We start from the raw sequence: 17081 nt of genomic DNA, 5'->3' as shown, positions 1-17081 counted from the left end.
GACCAGTAACCCTCTTCTACAACTTAAAACACTCTTGGATGATCCTGCGGCGTGTGGTTGTCAGATGTACCAATCTGTTGCCGGCTGCAACATTTTTGGTCATTATTTGGTGTTTCGACGCCCCAAACCTACGCTGTACAACAGCTACATTAAGGCGAATAAGATCAACAAGGCATTATGGCAATGAAAACAACATGGAGCCTACTGCGTACATCCACTTGAATCGAACAATGACTGCTAAACCACGACATGGATGATCAACGTAGAGCTGTAAATTTGTGGACCAACTGATTTGTGTTCCACTCGCTCTTATAGCTCTTTCCATTTTTAACGCTCATCTTAGTTGTTCAAAATAGAAAATAGAATATATATATATATATATATGAAAATCCTTCTTTTGTATTTTTATTAGAACCATGCATCTTCTTTTATAGATGAAAATCACATGTTAAGCAAATCCAAGAAAAAGTATCAAAAACTGAAGTTAATTTCAAATCAAATTAAATTATTCTCTAACATTTCCAAAGAATTATCTTGATTGATATACCGATGTTTTAGGACTATAAGATCCGTCACATTTTTCGTAAGGTTAATCGTTGTGCTTATTGGTTAGCTAATCAGGTTAAGTTTTGTAATTCTGATCAGATCTGGAGATCTAGTTTTCCTCCTAATGTATTGTCTCTTTTGATTTCTGATGAGCAGAGCTTGGATTATTAATATAGTTTTTTTCTCTTGAAAAAAGAAAGGAAGAATGATGAAAAGAAAAAAAAAAAAGGAATATAGATAAACAGATAGATTCTGCTCTCTCTCTCTCTCTCTCTCTTTCTATCTATCTATCTATCTATCTATCTACGATTCATTCAGTGAGTGAAGTATTCTGTATCTCATGAAGCGCGCGAAGCTTCACGCGCTTGTCACCTACATTTATCACCATCATGGTATTGTTAAGGCATGCACAAAGACCAGTACAGCGTGCAGGCTCTCTCTCTCTCTCTCTCTCTCCCCTCCACGAGATTCTCTCTCCATCGTATTTATGTCTCTCAGCCCATCACTATCGCCTCCATGCCCACCATCTCCATGTAACCACCCCTCCAGCACAAATTAAGAACAGCGCATATAGGAATCCAATGAGAGAAAGCCCCCTAAGCGGAAGAGAGAGAGAGTGCGTGTGATATAGGCAAAACACAAGCCTCTGCAAGCAATGGGTGGTGTCATCAGCGGGTGCTGTAATAACAGCCATGAGTCGAACGAGGAACTGAGAGGTCGAGTTGTTGTGCTAGAAGAAGAGATCAGAGAGATGAAGCGCGCAAGGGAGCGTGACGCTTGGGCTTACGAGCAGCGCTTGGCGGACTTCGCCTCCAAGGAGGAGGAGTGGAAGCGAGAGATCAGGAAGAAGCAGGAGGAGGAGGAGGAGGAGGAGAAGAAGATGCTGAGCAAGATGTCGAAAGAGGACAGGAGAAGACCATGCTTGGAGATCTGCGAGGATGACAAGGAGCGGCATTTCCTCGTGGAGTGCATGGAGGAGGAGCAAGCGCGACGGGAGGAAGCGGTCGCCAAGTGGAAGCAGCTCTATCTCACCATAAAGACCGAGCTCGATGACCTCATCCAAAGGACTCGTGAAGGTGAGTGTCTCCGCCAATTCATTCCCCTACGCCATTTGTCTGCAAGATTAAGTCCTCTGAGATAACTATCTATACTTTTCATGGTAACCTTGTCATAGAACACACTACACACACACACACACACAGAGAAGAGAGATTAGAGAGAGAACACACGCATAAACCAAGCGAACTCTTGCATACCTTCGTTCATGCGTTTCGACAGTGGATCAATGTGCTTGGAGTGGTTGGAGGAGCACCACCAAGTTGATGTCAGTACTTCTGATGTATCCATTTATTTAGGGCCTTCGTCAGAGCTGAAAGAAGACAAAACAAACATCAATAGTTCCCATGCAGCCTTGTGGATCAAAACTTGCAAAACAATAATCATTTCCAAAACTTTTTTTTCCTATTTTCTTTTGCAATCAGTGATATGTTTGCTGAGTCTTCCTCTGCTAAGCCATGTATGACCCTATTATGAGAGTCCAACGTCCATGTACATGAACGTACGACCAACCTCCCCCTGTTCTTCACAATAACTACTCATTAACTTCTTTGTTACCATTGACTCGATTGTGTCACTGACTATCTGGGAACAGCAACAGGTGCTATAGTGAATTGAGAGAATCAAAAAACATTTTATCTTGTTACCATACCCGACAACTAATTCCAGGAACTCGTAGTTCTTTCTACCTTATACCTATGACAAGATAATATGTTGTAGTTCCATTGTTCGTCTCACGAACTCGATATGCTCCTCTGCGTTCAACATGAATGAACGTGTCAACTAATTAATTATTGCTGTTGTCTTATCTGCACTTCTTTGGACCACACAACAGTAGTTTAAGATGCCATGTGACACTTTCACCATGCTGCCCTTTTTGCCTTGTCCATACCTTTCTCTCTGCTTCGAACATACAAGTTGAAGGATAACATTCATTAAGTGGAAGGATAACATGTAAAGATGTCAGTTCAAAAAACAATGGGTTATAGAGCATAACATTCATTAAGTTTTGGTTCCTTTGCAGGTGAGAGATTTGGATGGGGAACCGAAGAAAGCATGATGGAACAGCTTCAGAAGGATTTAAGAGACAGGGAGGAAGCAATGGAAACACTGAGATCGCACATAGCAGTAATGGCAAAAGAGGCGTCCAAAAAGGATAGAGAAATCGATATTCTGAGGCAGAGCCTGAGAATACTCAGCTACAGGCAAAAAGGTGCCAGTAGAATGAACCTGCCGAGAGGCTTTTGCTCATTGGCAGGCGGCAGAGATCAGTGAATTAAGGATATGACACGAATGGTAAGATTTATATCAGAAAACCTGGAAAGAGTGAGTGATAAGACTCCACCAAAATCCGTAACAGTAACATGTAATGTAAAATTAAACATCTAATGTTGTCCTATGAATATTAAAATCTTCATTATTACAGGATGGTGCTTTTCAAGGCTTCCTAATTTTGTAATCTTTCTGAATTTATAATGTTTGGTTATAAGATTCAGTTCATGATACTTACATCAAAATTCCTTTACGTTTTACTCCTCCAGACATGTTGCTGATCCTTCCCAAACTTTGTCACCTGAAAGATTACCAATAATAACTGACATGCAAAACAATCAATCAGTCTCCTGAAAAATGCATGCTCTATAGTGTTTCCTATTGTTTCTTTATTTGGGTTCAGATGACAGAAAGTTTTATGACCAAAAGCAGAGCATACATTTACAAGCTTTTTTTTCTATTAGGACTTGAAGGCTACATTGCACAGCATTGCTATGGGAAATGAGAAACCATTAACATTGTGTGCCACAGTTCCAGACTAAGGGGGAAAAAATATATTGCTCTATGTATATAAGCAGAAGAAGGGGAAAAAATAAACCAATTTCATATTTGGGAGTATTTGCATAATAACGCGTTAAAAGACGAGATCAAACAATGGAGATACACTCCCTTAAGTGTAGAACAATGCACAGATACCCCAACCTTTCCGCTGAAAGAGAGATATATCTCTTGATCCCCCTCCAGAAGCAAATTTGCTAGCAGGCAAAAAGAGGCAGTTGTTAAGCTATATAATCTCAATGGGTTACAGTTCCATTGAGCACAACAAGAGTCAGCCAAGAATATAACGCTGCTGCTGCTTCTGCAGAAGTTAAATCCTTGACACCTAACCTTTAACGGTTGCCAGAGAAGCAACAACAGGCAGAGACACCATAAAAGTGCAAAGGTCCCCAGAAGCCTGATTGTTGTTCAGAAAAAAAGTTATGCAACAAGATATCAAAGCACTCTCAAAGCACTGTGAGAGACATCGACAAGATATTAACAGCATGATACCCAGGGCAACATAGAGAATGGATATGTTACAAGGGACTCCACAATTTTACCTACTAACAGATGGTTGGTTGCACACACATGCCGAGTTTCAAATCAAACTGCTTACAGGATGAACCACTATCTTCCGATGTTGATGTTCTTATGGCACTGGGGGCTTCAGGTCCACAGCATTGGGTGGCAGTTCATTTTGGTTCAACCCATACTACAATAAAGCAAATATTAAGTTGTAAGAGAAAAAGGTATGAAGCACGGAGGATTCAATTATTGCATATGCGGATACAGTATATCTTCAAGATATACAAAGATACCAAACATACACACAAATACCCACTCGGTGACACATAAAGAGGGGAACTAAAAAATACACATTTTTCTTTTTGTTGGAATGGTATCATGTACAAGAACATATAATGTACACAATCTATATGCATTAGAATACAACCATCACCGAGAAACTACTTCAAACACAAATATTCGCAGTTGACTCGAAAGTAGATACTTACCTGATGCATGTATGGGAGTTTTTCTACACGAGCTGGTATTTCCTATGTATTACACTCCACTACAAATAATTCACGAACAAATTGAGATGACACCTGTATGTCCTCATGTAGTCAAAGATGTTTAGGTTCATATTATGTTTCTTGTACAACCAGCAGATGTTTTCATAATAGTAAGATAGGTGGTGAAGGTGAGATTCGATCTAATCAAGATCTTTATCAACTAAGCTGGCTGAAAGTCTAGATTATAATAATCTGAACATAGTATATGAGAACCTAATAACTGTCATGTCCAAGTTAATACAGGAAAACAGCAGCCGATGGTGAAAACAAGAAACTTGGATTTGATATTCTTTCCTGTAGGCTGACCCAGACCCCAAACCATGTAGACTGACTTCAAACTATGCACATCCCTGCTCATATCACATGTTAGACTAATTGGAAGCACCATAATCAACTAATTCAATGCATGTCTCATGACCATCTCTGAGTCACATTTAATTGATTTCTACCTCTCCTTTGTAATATTTTCTTTTACTACTTCATGTCACTGACATGTTTGATGTTTAGAAGCACGTATCGGACAATATGTCAATGGAAACTAGTACGAGGACTTGACAAAAAATTGTGGTTAAGTGCGCAAAACTCCCACCAATGCAGTGTGACCAGGTTTGAGGTATGCTGACCTTGGTCGCCTAGGTTGCCAAAAAAGAAAAAAGAAAAAAAACAACCTTACCATGGTGCTAAGGCTCATCCTCTAGTACAAGGACTTGATAAAGAAAGCATTCTTTATTGTTCCCATAAAATTCCTTCCTTAATAACATAATTCAGATGAGGATATCAACTTCGACCAGTTATATTTGATAGGAAACAAAGATCTTGTACACTGTTTGATTGAAATATATTTGTTAGTTGATCAATCAATAGCAATAACAGCAAGGATGTTGTTTTGCAATAGGCATTTCCAAATATCTGTTGCTTCAAGAACTCTCTTTTTCATTACAATATGTGTTTTCAAATTTCTGCTGCATAATGCACTCGCTTTTTGCAATCCACATAAGTTTACAGCCCCGCATGTATGCCTCCGACTATACACTACATTTTATCTCCAACAATCGATGCAGTACTATACGATTTCCATTACTCCTAATGTATATTATATTGCTACGGTCCAACCTCTCATTACACTGAGGATGATCATCTTAAAAGGTATATTCACTTAACTTACACAAAATTTTCAGAAAAATTTAATCCTCTTGTTTCTTCCATCCATTTCTCATGTAAACTTGAAACAAAACATGTACAATCACAAAAAGAACATCATTCATAAATCTACTAGAAGATAGATCTCTCAATTCTCTAGTGTTAAATGTTTTACAGAGTTATTGGCTGCACCATCAGTTTCACTATTTCATATATGTTGGAATCCAAAAGTTCTAGAGGGTTCTCCATGACTATAGATCACTTGTCCATTTTATGTCGTCTAATCAATATAGCTGCTGCTTATAAATTTCTTTTGACCCCCTTAATGAATCATTTCTGCGTATGCCTCCAGTACAACCTACATTAGGAAAAGAAAAAAGAGACAGTATGATAACAAAATATTTAAGGTCATTGGCCCTCCTGCACAACTATTAGATATTCAGGAACAATAGGAAGTTAGCCATTAGGTATGCTACTGACCATTTGAAGCTGCAGATCTGAATAGGTATATACCATCATGCCAGACGCTAGTATGCAATGAACTTCTATACTTAAATGATCAGTGGACTTGGAAAGAACCATTAAGTTTAACCTATGACCATAAGATAGAAGTGGATTTTTCTCTCCTTTTGTCAAGGGCAAACAAGCATCTTGACAAAATTTATATGCAAGGTGGAACACCTTGATTTTACTGCTTCATGCTTCTTTACCCATTACCAAGGTATTATTGTCCTACATGTCCCCTCTACTTTCCTTGCTGAATCAGAAGGAGAATATTGCTTTCCAAATCATCTTTGTATCTGTGTCCATGCATCATATATCAGGTGATTCAAGGCCTTACAGTGCGTTGAACTTGATATGGTTTATACAATTGTAGAAAGCCAAGCAATAGTCGACAACTAAATTTATCTATGATCAATCACCATAGAGATTCTCAGGACTCTTAATAGTTATCCATTTAAATGCATTACCTATAATATACCACATGATATTAGTGTGATCATCTATCTTCTTATTAACATATAATATAATATAGGAAACCCATGCCTATCTTATTCATATAGAAGATATGTATTAAATTTTGTCTGTCTTAGACTGGCTACATAATTTGTTTACCTCTCATACACTCTATTGAAGCTACCACTGCATAGTCAGTTCACTAGAACCAAACATTGTTATGGATTACTAAACATCTACATTAAATCCTGACATGGTCGACATCAATCTGGTGAGGACTAATACATCAAAACAAAAATTGACAAAGTACCTTATGTCTCATTCTAGAACTCCAAGTGTCAGAGTGAATTCCTTTGTTGTCAATGGAGGTTGTACCATAAGAGGGGCCACCACCCTGTGGGTGAAGAAGTGGTCGCCTTATTACAACAAAATCTTCATCACTGTCATATGCATCGTTTCTGGGTTGAACCAAGGCTCGCAAAACAAGTGTCAACAAAAGACAAAGTGCCTATACATAAAACAAAGAAGAATATGTATCAATTGTGAAAAAAATGATCTGATGGAACATAAATATGCTTCTAAAAAAATTGAAGTCGATATCTTAATCAAATGATGTCAAGGTTTCATAAGAAATATACTGACACACAAACCTTTCCTCATGCAAGGTCAAGGTTAAACTCAAAAGCCACAAATATAGTGGATAATAGAAGCATCTTGAAGTTGCAAGTATTCTTTTTATGTAAACCTAAAAATAAAAGGGCAGACTAGAAATAATATGTTTTTCAACAGATATCAGTCCTTGTTCAAGTTTGAAATGACTGCTAGACAACTAACTTAACCTAAAACATAATAAGTGTCAATGTAACATCAACAATCAATCACACAAAATAATAAATTGGCCCAGTTATTAAGTATGATAATTCGTGACTTAAAAATCACGTACAAACTGCCCATCATTCAAAATGGGATCTAACAATTCGAAACATATACTAATAAGAAACTTGCCTGGATAGCAATCACACTCACAGCAACCCATTTGAAAATATCCATGTTATCTTCTACAAATTCACGAAGATTTTTTAGTTCTCCAGTGGAGTCATATGGAAGATCCTGTGAACCATGACACATAGGACAGTCTTATAATGGAATATTCTTACTATATTAAAATATGACTATGACTAGATACAAAAACTAGAAAGTTACCTCTTCCCAGTGCTTGTTTAGCAAAATATCACCCATCAAAGCTGCTTCTAGTACAATGAGCATGGTGGATAAAACCGCATACTGTTGTTCATCTATGTTAAGGAAGTCATGCAAAATCATTCACATAAATGTACATATACTATTGTGCTCAATCATGAAACTTATAATGCAAAGAGAAAAAGTGACAGCCAGTGCCAGAACTGTGACTTCAGTTACACTTGTCTCCAAGAATGGCCACGACCGAGGTGCATCGTGAAATGAAAGCCAATCCTTTGTATATAGTTTTTCTAGTTACTTCTTATTAGTTCATACAATCAAAGTTATGAAATGAACAAGCAAGATTTACTTCAAACAGTATCTCAATGCAACTAACAGCAGTGGAATTATAAAATCAGGTGTTTGGTAGATTTCAGAAGTCAGAACAAAAGCTAACTAACAGCAGCAAGTGAAGGAAGTCAAGTAACTACACAAGGATGGAGTATGGCAAAATGCATTAGCTGCTCAATGCAACTAAGTCTGCTGGACTAAATTGTTTCAAAGGCATTTGCACAGGCAGGATTTTATTTTGTTGAATTTGAAGGTAGATTGTATTCAAATCCATGCTGTATTTTCCCCAAAAAGACATCAATATAGAATGAGCAAAGTTCAGTGTAAATATTGAAGGAGAAAATAAACTGCATGAAGTTGAGGAAATATTAAACCAGGAATTAAAAGCAGTCATGATGAAACTTATGAAGCATGGACACAGATACAATACGACTAAGACACACAACTAAACTGACAAGTTTATACTTTTTCCAATACAAATGAGATCAAGAAGCAAAGGTGAAAACTACAAGTCTACACTGTCACCTTTCTCAGTGGTTCACTAATAATGTTGGTCTCCTTGGGTATCCAATAAAATTCTGCAACGGTTTCAATTATTTAGCGTATCACCAGCTGATAGTTCATTTATTTTCCGAGAAATGAGAATAGAATAAAAAAAGGTCCACTAAGAAACAACTTTCACGGCATATAAAAAAGGGCTTCACAAATCATTACTTTGCAATTTACCTAAACAAGGAGCTCCATATATAAAAATGTTCGGCAATCAAGTAACCAAACCAAAAACTGTGGCTTACTGAATTCAAGTTATGTCCGATTGAAAATGCCACTGCAGAAGGAAATTGAGGAGAACTAAACATGAATACCCACCAATTGCAGGATACGAAACAGAGGCAACAGCCGTTGACTGCCTCAGCAGCGACATATCCGGTAAACGAAATCAGACACAGGGAGATCCCGACACCCATCGACGCACACACGAACCTTTTGTGTTTGCCAACAAAAACAAACAATCAATAGAAGACGCTCAGTGAGTGTTCCAGAGAAGAGGGCATTCAGTTTACCAGGGGGCGGAAACGTCTCGGAGATCGAGGACAAGATGCCCGTGACGATGCCAACAATTGAGTACCCATATGGAGTAGATCAACACGGAGACGCCGACGAAGGTCTGTAGGAAGTTCAAGAACTTGAGGGCGAACGCCAGGCAGCTCCGGCAAAAGCTGGGACGCATCTCTCTCCCTATTGGTTATCTTCCTCTCGAGGGTAAGATCGAGAACCCTAAAATTCTCGGACGAGCGAGCTGGGAACCCCCACTTGGGTTTCTTGGAGGATGAGAAAGGTGAGAGGGAAGGCTTTGCTTGGCATATGATTGGAGAGAAGCGACGAGGAGGAGAGAGAAGCGACCGCCTTGTCTACCCTTTTGTTTCAATCCAAGCGAAGCGCGGGTCCCGGTGGGCCCCATACCGATCGTCCAACCGGGACATTTCCCGGTTAGGAAAGGAAATGAAAAGCGTAGAATAAGAAGGTGCCAAAATCCAGTCGTCGGGTCCGCTGCCAGCTGTCCTTTACGTGTTGTTTTTGTTACGATAATTGGACGAATTCCTTAAAAACAAAAACTTTTAAAATTTGCACAATTAAAAAAAAATCTTATAGAAATATTTTTTTTTCAAAAAATTTCTTAAAGATAGAAGTTTTTTTCGAGAATTCGCCCATAATAATATTTAGGATGTCAATACTAAACGATCTCAACGGAATGATTTTAAAAAAATATATAAATATATATTTCATTTTTTTTTTATTTTTTCTCAAATAATATTTCTACTTTAAAAAATCTAAAATACTCTTTAAAAATTTATATTATTTTTTATTGTTTACCACTTTTAAACTATTATAGTGTTTTCGTTTAGCTCATTTACAATATTTTTCAATCTCATTTATAGTATTTTTATTGATGTACTAAAAACATTATAAACATAATTGAAAAACACTATAAGGGATATCATATTTTTCCTCTTTGATTGTCATTGCTCATAGGCTATTTATTACAATGTAGATTTGGTTGAAGTTAAGAATATACTTAAATCATTTATAGTATTTTCGAGTAGATTTTATAATGTTTATATTATGATGATCAAAACATTGTAATAAGCTATTTTTTTTATTTTCATCTGGATATTACTGTTCCTAAACTATTATAATTTTTTTATTTAAATCATAGTATTGGTCTATTAAATGGTTTATAATATGTTTTGATTTTATTTGTTTATTTATAATATTTTTAAGTACGCTTTATCACGTTTATAATGTGATGACCAAAAACACTATAATAGTTCAAAATAATGTAACAGATCAAAAAACTATAACAAATGAAAAAAAAAAATAGGGATAATTTGATTTTTAATTAAAGATACTATTTGAAAAAAAAAAATAAAAGAGTAATACCAATTGAAAATTTCTTTAAAAATATATGAATATTTTCTAGAGAAATTATCCATCTTAATTCACTTTGGATATGAAAAACACACACACACACACACATCCAAAGGAAAATAAAATGATAATTTCAATAGGATGAGGATTTCTTTACAAACAACAGCAGCTCGGTTCAAATACTACACATGTAATTGCATGGCAACTCTTTAAAGATTAAGCACAACACAAGCACAAGAAGAATGATTCTTTATGCTTGACACCACAGCCGCGAGGACCAGAAAATTCCGCCTGTAAAGCAAAAGGCTACCACGCATTGTAGAGGTTCTCCATAAAGCACAGATTGTTCACAAGTTTTATATTGAAAAGAAATTTACTGCAATTTTTAATTGTGCCAATACCATTTGGAGCTGTATCCACAAAGTTCTTTTTGATGAGTCCTTTGTAAATGGATGAAGAGATCAAATCAGCTGATGATCCACTATTAACAGGCAAACATAGATTTAGGATTTCATCTCTTCATCCTAACATTCCATACAACCATACAACAATTATGCAGCTGCATGCAAGTTTAGAAAGAACACATAATAAAGCAAAGTCCATTTTTTTAGCATGTTGATAATGATAGAAAGAATTACTGAAATCACAACAAAATTTGGTAGCTCAGATCACATGGCAGATAAAAAATTGCTTACTTCTTAGTAGAATTTTCATCTCACTTGGTAAGATGAAGGTACTTCCATTGACAACCTAACAAGAAAACCTGAGTGTAATTGGTGGAAGAAAACATCCATCAGGAGCTAATGAATTATAAGATGTAGTCAAAATGTTTTCACTCCAGTAGGACAAGAAAAGCACCCCTTTACATACGAGTCATAGACGGACATAACAAATATTAATGTGATGCAGATGCAAGTTATATATAGCCAAGAAAATTTCTTAGATAAAGATTAAAACTGTATACTGAGAAACCTTATTGTAAGTTTTTGTATCTAAAACCAGTTAAACATCACATCCAACTTTAAGAATAATTTGTGACACTTAACAACCACATGAAGAAAAGAATTTGGCCCAGAAATTGACAGTGCCAACCTACACATTAAATTTTTTTCTGTAGTATTGTTTTTGATAATACATTCTCAAAAGACTTGTGAAACTAGATATGCAGATGGAAGAGACCACAGACAACATCACATCATGTGAATATTCATTCGGAAATGCTCTGCAAAGGAATGAGAGATTAAAGTAACTAACAGGCGTTTGTAGAGTAAAGGAATTCATCTGCTACATTGATTTAGACACTGGTGTTAACTGTGTGCATTTCCAACTCTGGTTTCTCAAAGTGTGGTTGCACTCGAAGTATCACACACATAATTGACCATCACAGGCACATAGGGACATGACGTGTTCCTTCTTTAAGCTGGACAGAAAACTTACCATGGCTAGGTATTTGTAGTCTGATGTTACTCTGAAGAAACTAGCAAAATAAGCATGACACTTCTTGCAAAACCTACGAGCACTATGTTTGGCAAATACAAGTTTGTTCTTGTGCTATATACTGAAGCACCAACTATAATAGTTGCAGAAACATGTTCAGTAGCTGAGGTGCTATATATCCCAAAATTATGTGTGATCAACTGATTTGTAGTTCAGACAAATAAATGACTTGACATCGGCTTCACTCCATAACCTATCTATGTGAGATGAGTTAGAATGTACATGCACTTCGATGCATGGTAATTCTGAGGAATCTACACTATGCAAGTTGATCAAAGTTTTGCATCATGATAACACATGGAAAGAACATTCGATCTATTGTACCACCAAGATACTGTAACATTACTATCCATGTCCACAATCATAAGATTAAGTAGAACTGTTAAACTGTAAAAGACATTCCAGTTTGTTAAATGCCTTCGTCGAATGGATACAATGCAAGGCACTGGCAAATAATGTCATATTTGACGATAGAGTAAGTTGCTGACCAGAACTAACATAGTTTTTGAATCAAAGCTAAATAGAGTTCAAGTTACATGCATAAGAAAATTCCAAGATGACATGCCTGTGAGAAAAAAAGCTCCTTCAGCAATTCCATGCCGATACTGATATAAGTTCCCCATGCTGCCAACAGAGGGAAAGTGAAGATTGGCGCTTCTCCACATGGAAACCCCTAACCAGCACCCTCTTCAGAAGACACTCTGCTTGCATCTCTGTGAAGTTGCTGAATTGCATAGGCACAAATCCAGCAGACACAAATAGAGTTCTCCAAGGCAGCACTTTCTCCGACAAACAATGGTGGCCTAGAACAGCACTTTCGACCCTTGGTCGCACTAGGAACTGTTCGAACTTGTTAGCTGCATCCTGATTGGCACCTGCTGCATCAATTGAGTCGAGGAGCACTGTGCATGACTGGAATGCATGGAGGATGTGATGAGCAAAGGGCAGGTCACTGCGATCACATCCATGATCAACCGAGACCAAGATCTTCGGGGAGAGTTGCTTCACGAAATCTATGAGAGTTGGGATGGGTGGGCGAATTGCGCAACCAACGGGGAGGTTTATGGCAATGGCCTCGTCAACAGCAGAACACCTTCCGAGGAGAACTGATGGGTCGAAGGGGTCGAGACTAAGGAAATTGAATTCGAAGGGGATGTTGAGGCTGCCGGCAAAACGGCACAGGTTCTGGTGGATCAGATGGAGCTCCAAGGGGTGGTGGGTGCAGGGCGAGGTAAAAGCCGATATTTTCAGGCATGGAGTGGCAGCCCTTGTTGAGGACCACTGCTGGGCAAGCTCCTGCATGAAGACTGACCACTGCATGCCGACCCCAATGTCAAAGTCGATGATGTGGATGCATCTCGCGCCATCAAGCGCCTCCAAGAGGGGTTGGATGCAGGTGAAGATGGCGAATTGGACGATGGGGGAGACGTCGGAGAAAGTCTTGTAGGTTCCAAGCTTGAGCACAACGTCCAACGGCGTCAAGATTCGGTTCGGAAGAGGTGGAGGTGGGTGGGGGGAATGCCCGGCGAGGAGGTGGAGAGCCTCCTTGAAGTAGAAGGCGGACCGCAGGAGTGGCTTCCCTACGGGAAAGGGGAGCTGGTGATTGAGCCGCGCCAATATCCCTCGGGCACTGACGGTGTTCCCGACCTCGATCAACTCGGCCGCCTTGAAGAGCTGATCGCTCAGTGCCTTCTGCTCCTGTGCCACGGCTGCCGCAGCTGCGGGTGCCTCATCTCCGCTTGCTAATTTGGGTTTTGCCGGTCCTGGTTGAAGCTGGCATGCAGATGCGTTGAACTGCTGAGAGAATCCCGGCTGCTGGGGCGGGTTGGGGCGGCGGAGTTCAGGGGCACGGGAGATGGGGAAGGGGTGGACGGCAGGGCGTCTACGGGGAGACGGGTCAAGATGCCGCGGTGGCTGACCCCCATGGTGGCCGGCGAACTGATGCAAAGGGAGGAAGAAGGAAGATTGATGCGGGAATCGGGCCTGCTGTTGCTGAGATAAGAGGAGGCTCGGGCAGAGGAATGGCTTCCCCTCCGTGGATTCTTGGAAAAGGACTCTGGGCTGTGTGGGAGATAGACGCACGGGAAGGGTAGTCGCTGCGGGAGGAGGGAGGCAGGAATTGGGATTCACACTTCCACACCCAAAGGTGGCACCACTGGCAGAGAGAACAGAGGAAGTCGGCGGAAGAGGATTAATGACTTCCGCCGACACCGAAGCACCTTCTAACACGAGAGCTGGATCGAAATGCGATCGGGTTCCACCATGGCCAACAGAAGAGGTGTTGTCGGCTTCGCTGGTGAACCACCGGAGAAAGGTCTGGTCTTGGCCGATAGAGGCGGCCTGTTCCAAAAGCAAGGCCTCCCAGACGCCACCGAGGGAGCACTCCTCATCAGCGGGGACGGGCAGGAGTTCCTCCTCCCTCCGGGCCTCTTCCGCCGCCGGTGGAGTGGCGGAATCCGAGCCGTCGGAGGAGGCCGGCCCTCCGCCGCCACCGCCGCGGGTGGGGTACAGGGTGGAGGCGGAGCTTGGCGGGCTGGGGCTCCGCAGGCTTTCCAGAACCGACCGCGGCTCCAACACCAACCTTTCCTGGTCGTCTGCCCTCTCCTTCCACCTAGTATTACTATTGCTATTATCAGCAGCAGTAGCAGAAGAAGAAGCACACCAAAAGAGGCCTTCTTCGCCTTCTAAGACCTGCAGAGGAGCCCCCTTCTCTTGGAGAGAAAGGGGCATCCCTCCTCCCATCGAACAATCAGCAACACAGCCGCCACTTCCACAGACTCCAACAAAAATCCCGCTACGATCTCCACCAACAAGCACCCGTACCCACCTGAACTTTGTCTGCAACCTGCTGCTACTCTCCTCTGATGACGGGTGTTGAAACTAGTGCAGCATTTTTAATCCCGACTGAGAAGAAGCTCTCCAAGATCTCTCTTTTCTTACCTCGTCTTCCCCTCCAAGATCAATTCTCCTCTCCTCTCCTCATCGGTACATGGAACGAGATGCGACGGGGTGGCGACGGAAGAGAGAACAAAGGTCGGAATCAAGGGAATGAGGTGGAACCGCGGAAAAATGATCCGCTAAACCTTCCTCTCTCTCTCTCTCTCTCTCTCTCTCTCTCTCTTGCGAAGAAGAATGCGTGCAACCTCGGAATCAAGGGAAAGGTCGTCGAATGCTTCTTCTCGCCCTCTATCTTACCGTCATCCATAAAAATTAAAAGAATAAAAAATAATCTTGTCTAATTTATCTCAATCTTTTAATATATCGAAACTGAGATTTAAACCTTATAAAATCATATAATGATCTTTAAAGGTTTAGGAGGGCATATTTGCCCTTTTGGTAGATTCTTTTCAACGCTTGCGGATGAAAGCTAATTATAGATTATTATTTGAGTTAAGATCTATTTTAACCCTAATAATAGTTTTGATTATGGATCTTAAGTTTTTATAATTTACTCGTATGTAAAATAATCCTTATATTTTTAAAAAAATATAGTTTATAAGTTTATCTAAGTTAACCCACGTTATAGTTTGATTACATGACATGCTAACTCATAATAAATTATTAATATAATGACATATATAATTTAGAATTAAGGTATATTTTAACTTATGTGGTTTTGGTTATAGAGCTTTTAAGTCTTTGTGGTTTACTGATGTCTAAAATAATCTTTATATTTTAAAAAATATAGTGTATAAGTGCCTCCTATCATGTCTGAATTAACAAACGTTAGAATATACTTACTTAAGTTATAAGTGCCTCCCATCAAGTCTGTATAAGTGCCTCCCATGTTGACTCATAATAAATTATTAATATAATGATATGTATAACTTAAGTTAAAAAAAAAACTAATACTTCCATCAATAACAGGACAAGACATCGTCGTGTAAGTGACCACCAATAATAGTATCGAGTAGTTGTTACCTAGTAGGGCGTCGTATGCACGCAGCCTCTCTTGCACTGACGACAAGCTCAGGATCTTCCAGTCCTGCCTCGAGTGGATATGCGTCGATCAGTCCGATGCCAGGTATATATTGGTCTCCTGATCCCTCTTCCTCCTCTTGGGTGTCCTCATCCCTATTGCTCCTCACTTTGTCGTCCCTTGTGCCACCACCTGTTGCACCTATAACATGATAGTTCAACTCTCCATCACCTCCACCTCCACCTCCGACCTCTCCTATCTATGCTTCCCCACCTTCGTTCATCACTATGACCTCCGTTACTTCCTCTTTATCAACAAGTTGATTAAGGAGAGTAAACGAGTGCGGGAGGGCTACATGGACCAGCTCAATCACTCCTTTTACATACTCTCCATCTTCGTGATGTCGTGCTTCATGAGGGAGATAGCTTATAAGGTATTATGACATTTGTTGGGATCAAAGTGGGTGTCGTTCGCAATTGCAGGTAACATCGTGGTGAGCGACATGGTGGCATACACCATAAAGTTGGTGAGTGACATCCGAAAGCTCTTGAACTTATCGTTTACGCAAGAGAGGCTCTATGCATACGATGCCCTGTCGAGCAATAGTGACTCGATGCTGCTACTGCTAGTCACTTCCACGACAACGCCTCCTCTCACCATTGATAGAGGTATCCATTTAAAAATAATAATAATAAATTATACATATCATTATATTAATAATTTATTATAAGTCAACATATCATGTAAGTAAACTTTAATGTATGTTAACTCATACTTGACGAGATGAGCTTATATATTACGTTTTAAAAAATGTATAAATTATTTTAGACACGAGTAAATCATAAGGGCTTAAGATGTTAATGGCTAAAATCATGATGGCTAAAATGAATCTTAATCTTAAATTATATGTGTTATTATATTAATAATTTATTATGAGTTAACATATTACATTCTAACGTCTGTTAACTCAAACTCGACAGAAACTAATATATTATATTTTTAAAAATATAATAATTATTTTAAACATGAATAAACCATAAAGAGGACCAAAATAACTTAACTCTTATTATTTCGAATAGATTATCTAATAAAAAAGTATTAATGCAGAAAATGAGTAAATTATC

The 17081-nt window shown here is 39.3% G+C and overlaps 3 protein-coding genes across 3 annotated transcripts; 1 reads left to right on the top strand and 2 right to left on the bottom strand.

Annotated features, from left to right (window-relative positions):
• The first annotated feature begins 1201 nt into the window (after positions 1-1201).
• LOC135680106 (uncharacterized) lies at positions 1202-3027 on the top strand. Its single transcript, XM_065194094.1, has 2 exons — positions 1202-1622; positions 2627-3027. Exons 1-2 carry the CDS (start codon positions 1202-1204, stop codon positions 2875-2877), a joined length of 672 nt encoding a protein of 223 aa, XP_065050166.1. The 3' UTR covers positions 2878-3027.
• A 779-nt stretch (positions 3028-3806) lies between these two features.
• Positions 3807-9495, bottom strand: LOC135678403 (tetraspanin-18-like). Its single transcript, XM_065191170.1, has 6 exons — positions 9176-9495; positions 8996-9095; positions 7788-7868; positions 7590-7694; positions 6895-7092; positions 3807-4126 (listed from the first exon to the last, which is right to left on the bottom strand). Exons 1-6 carry the CDS (start codon positions 9340-9342, stop codon positions 4064-4066), a joined length of 714 nt encoding a protein of 237 aa, XP_065047242.1. The 5' UTR covers positions 9343-9495; the 3' UTR covers positions 3807-4063.
• Positions 9496-12407: 2912 nt separating this feature from the next.
• Positions 12408-15220, bottom strand: LOC135678402 (scarecrow-like protein 6). The gene has a single exon (XM_065191169.1). The coding sequence runs from the start codon at positions 14778-14780 to the stop codon at positions 12624-12626; it is 2157 nt and encodes a 718-aa protein (XP_065047241.1). The 5' UTR covers positions 14781-15220; the 3' UTR covers positions 12408-12623.
• Between the last annotated feature and the right edge of the window lie 1861 nt (positions 15221-17081).

The sequence above is a fragment of the Musa acuminata genome, chromosome BXJ1-7 (assembly GCF_036884655.1).
Source record: "Musa acuminata AAA Group cultivar baxijiao chromosome BXJ1-7, Cavendish_Baxijiao_AAA, whole genome shotgun sequence".
In the NCBI taxonomy this organism is placed as follows: Eukaryota; Viridiplantae; Streptophyta; class Magnoliopsida; order Zingiberales; family Musaceae; genus Musa; species Musa acuminata.
The sequence above is the reverse complement of the archived record's forward strand: the minus strand, read 5'-3'. Positions and strand labels throughout refer to the sequence as shown.